The 3745-nt window shown below is 32.6% G+C and overlaps 1 protein-coding gene across 3 annotated transcripts; it reads left to right on the top strand.

Moving 5' to 3' along the window:
• The first annotated feature begins 398 nt into the window (after nt 1–398).
• On the top strand, nt 399–2972 carry LOC129312190 (uncharacterized). 3 transcript variants are annotated; one of them, XR_008593461.1, is made up of 4 exons: nt 400–915; nt 1067–1878; nt 2282–2349; nt 2738–2972. XR_008593461.1 is itself a non-coding variant. In XM_054954819.1 (3 exons), exons 1-3 carry the CDS (start codon nt 1648–1650, stop codon nt 2742–2744), a joined length of 306 nt encoding a protein of 101 aa, XP_054810794.1. In that variant the 5' UTR covers nt 400–1647; the 3' UTR covers nt 2745–2972. The 3 variants fall into 3 exon arrangements, 1 of the variants encoding a protein (XP_054810794.1); XR_008593460.1 differs by having other exon boundaries at nt 399–1878; nt 2274–2349; XM_054954819.1 differs by having other exon boundaries at nt 400–1878.
• The last annotated feature ends 773 nt before the right edge of the window (nt 2973–3745 follow it).

Genomic DNA, 3745 nt, shown 5'->3' with positions numbered 1-3745 from the left:
TTTATATGTAATAGGGGAACACTTAATCAGTCTACTATTTGGACACTAAGGTGCCATATAGGTTATGGCATAAGGATGTTATGATATTTATTAATGGTTGTACCTATATACATAAGTATACCATGATTTTAAAAAAACAACAATTAAATCTTAGCACAGCGTTTATGCAAAAGTGTTCCAATAAGTTACACTTAAAAAGAATTTTAAAAATATCGAAGTGCTTTATCCAAAGCGCTCCATTTGGCTGCCTGTGAAAAATTTAAAAAAAATTGACATCTAACGAGGCAGTGAGTGCTCCATTTTATTTACTGAAAAAAATTTAAAACAATATATAAGCTTGGTGGAGCGCTTTTGGTACAAGCGCTCCGGCGAGTATTACATATGGGATTGTCTTGTATTATTATTATTATTATTTTTTAAGTCATCATAAAGCTGATCGAACCCTACCATTCCATTCCATCAGATTTTCGAGACTATCAATTTCTACTTCTCCCTTCTCGCAACCTTCGACGATTGCCCTTCGGCATCACGACTGTCTATTTAGGATCGACCAGTCCAAAGTCATTCGCTGTCATCACGAAGCTTAGTTGTCGGCGATCGCATCAATTTGTCTGCGAAGCTGCTGCGTCAAATTGTCTGCATCTAACTGCAGATCTGTGTAGATCTGAGCTGCTGCAAAGTCACCGTTGCTAAGCTACTATTCTGCACCGTTCCTTCTTCTCTCTACCTCTTTTGTGTCAGGACTTTGGTAAGTGTCGTTCTTCATTTTTTTTAATTAATATTAGTTTGCCATCGATTTCCGCTGTGGTGCCGTGGGTTTGCGCCGTTCTTGCCATCGATCTCCTGCTCTTATGGTTTGTTGCTATCGCGTCTTCCTCCCCTTCCAGTTCCTATTTATTGCGTCTCTTCAACAAGGTATTTTTTTAATGTATATGTATATATTGATGTTACAGTGATTATGAAGCATGATTAAGCTATAATGATAGAATAATTAATTATATTTTGATGTTTCTGAGATTGTCTACACATCATGAGCTATATTTTAATATATTATATTTAATGACAGGTACCAAAATGTTGAAATATGGAAGAAGAGGATGGTGGATTGAGAGGCAGGGGAGGGATGAGTGTTTGTCCAAGTATCTCTTTTTCTTCAGAAATTGGATTTTGTCCATAATACATGAGGATTCAAGCTTTAATCGAACATTAATTACTTTTTACTGTTATTATTTTGTTCTTTAATTCCCCCTGTCTACTATACTGTTATTTATTTTTTTTTTTTGAAAACTCCCTCATATCACAGCCTTTGCGCCATTTGGAGGAGCTGCTGGAAGAACTTGTAGCTATCTTTGTAAGGATGAGAGGGAGAGTAAGGATAGTAATTTAAAAAAAATATTATATTCATCAAATGCTTGGACTTCTAATTTGGTTTGTGACTGTGTAGATAACAAGATAACTTACGTTACAATTTAGGATTTTTGAAAGCAACTTCAATGGCAGTAGAATTGCAAAGTGGCTGAAAGCGTCCCTGATGTCTTTTCCTCTTTCTAATGTAAATTTTATAATTTTAAAACAAGTTTTATTATAATTTGAGCAAACATATGGTCTCACGTGTCCCACAATTTCTATAATAATTTGAGCTAACATATGGTCCCATGTGCTCTATATGATTACACCTATGCTGCAGAGTTTTCTAGAAATAGTAAAATCTCCTACTGCAGGGTTATATTAAAATTGTCCCAGTTTATGTTCCTCAATGGGAACAAGTTTGAGTTTGATTTAACATTTTCTATAAAGGTGAAGCAAATGATAATAGCTACACTTGCTGAATCTGGTATGAACTCATCAGATGATGTTATTGAAAGTATAATTGACAAGGTGATTTCCCATTCTTTTCCTTGTGCTTAGGGCTTTTTTGTATAATTTTATTTTTGAGTTTATTTCTTTCATGTGAGAAAAAGTTACAATATTCTTTCTCCATAGCCTTCTCATTTTATGTTTTATTTATATCTAGATATATACTTAATAGAAGTATTAACTATTAAATTGTTGATGCTTTATAATAGATGAGATTTCTACTGTCAGTATCTATTATTAGAAAGTTATAAATAATAGAGAGTATATTTATTTCATTCCTTCATTATATATATGTGTGGTACTTTTAATCTTGAAGAGAACAAATATTTGATTTCAAAGCTTTCATTTTATATATATGTGGAAGATAAATACAAATAATATAATGCTATAATTAATTAGTTAAATTTCATGAGCAGTTGTGCAGATTGTGAACTGTAGCAGGATGACATGTAGGGCATGCAAATTGAAGTTGTGTGATTGGCTTGCGAAAAGGTATACATTGTGTAATTTCATTTGATATCATTTCTCCATAAAATATAAGCAATATAGCCAAGTTCTTTGTTCTGCTTCTCTGAATAGAATCATAGTATTCATTCAAATGAATATTGTACGGGTATTAGGCATACAAATATATAATCTTTCACAACACTCCCCAAGTTTCAAATATTTTATTATCATTAAGAAAATAATTATTTGACTTTCCTACTTGAATCATTTTTCAGCATGCTGATGTTGGAAATTATGGGGCTTTGCGTTGGTTTATATTGCCTTCCATGGCAAATCTAAACACAATTGATAAAAGCCACGAATTATTGCTTAGTAATTCTTTTAATTGGAATTTGGCCAAAATGATTGCAACAATATTCAATGGGTTTTGCAGATTTTAAGGATGAACTTGAGAACAATCGGCTGGTTACCATCACTTCAAGCAAATTATTTATCTAATCAAGTGTGGCTCTGTATGGTATTAGAGAAACTAAGGATTCACTGATGCTTACTGTTGACATTTTTGTTAACTATGACTGTGATCTTGAGGCACCAAACTTGTTTGAAATATTTTGAATCTCTTGAACTATCTTGAGTTACAATTTTAATATATATGCTGCTTACATCTCTATCCAAAATAGCTCAACAATTTAGTGGCTACGTCTCAATCATCTTTTCATCAATTAAAAGGCTTGTCACTTCAACATTGTGTAGTAGCTGATTTCATTTATTACCTTTAGGGAATATTCTGTTGTTACACGAGCTCCTTTCCTTTCTCCTTGACACACACGTGTGTGTATATATTTCTAGTTAATTTTAAATTACAGGGGATTGTTTTAGTGGATCATAGTGAAGTAAATGTATTCACATAGGATTATATATTTCTTGTATCCCTTGTGCTTTGTATAGAATGATGGATGTCCCCAAATATTTTTCAAAATTAATAATTTACTATGCCTTCTAGCTCTAAAATGCTTTTTTTTTTTCCATTTAGATAGCTCTAATATGCTTTTTTCCCCGTTTAGATAGCTCTAATATGCTTTTAGTTATGGGCGCAAAATGTTTAGGAAAAAATATTATGTGATTATTATTATTTTTTTAAAATCTGTATATGGGAGCGCTTCTACTTAGACGTGCTCTTGTAAGATCAATGAACGAGAGCGTTTAGCCATTAAGCGCTCCAGCATGTAAGACATATAGGAGCGCTTTCCTCATTAAGCACTCCTATTGAGTGCTTTACAAGAGCACTTAATAATAAAGCTCTCCTATATATTTTTTACAGGAGCGCTTAATAATAAAGCTCTCTCATATATTTTTTTTATATTTAAAATCAAAGGCCTAAGGGAGCGTTTTTTACAAAAGCACTCCTATAGATCTAACCTACCTATAAGAGTGCTTTATA

The sequence above is a fragment of the Prosopis cineraria genome, unplaced genomic scaffold, assembly GCF_029017545.1.
Source record: "Prosopis cineraria cultivar Desert tree isolate PC_DT_omini unplaced genomic scaffold, ASM2901754v1 PC5, whole genome shotgun sequence".
Lineage (NCBI taxonomy): Eukaryota > Viridiplantae > Streptophyta > Magnoliopsida > Fabales > Fabaceae > Prosopis > Prosopis cineraria.
The sequence above is the reverse complement of the archived record's forward strand: the minus strand, read 5'-3'. Positions and strand labels throughout refer to the sequence as shown.

Coding starts and splice junctions, on each gene's coding strand:
- LOC129312190 (XM_054954819.1), top strand. CDS start 1,648: ATGGTCCCATGTGCTCTATATGATTACACCTATGCTGCAGAGTTTTCT. Junction 1,879..2,281: donor TTGAAAGTATAATTGACAAG/GTGATTTCCCAT, acceptor GCAGTTGTGCAG/ATTGTGAACTGTAGCAGGAT.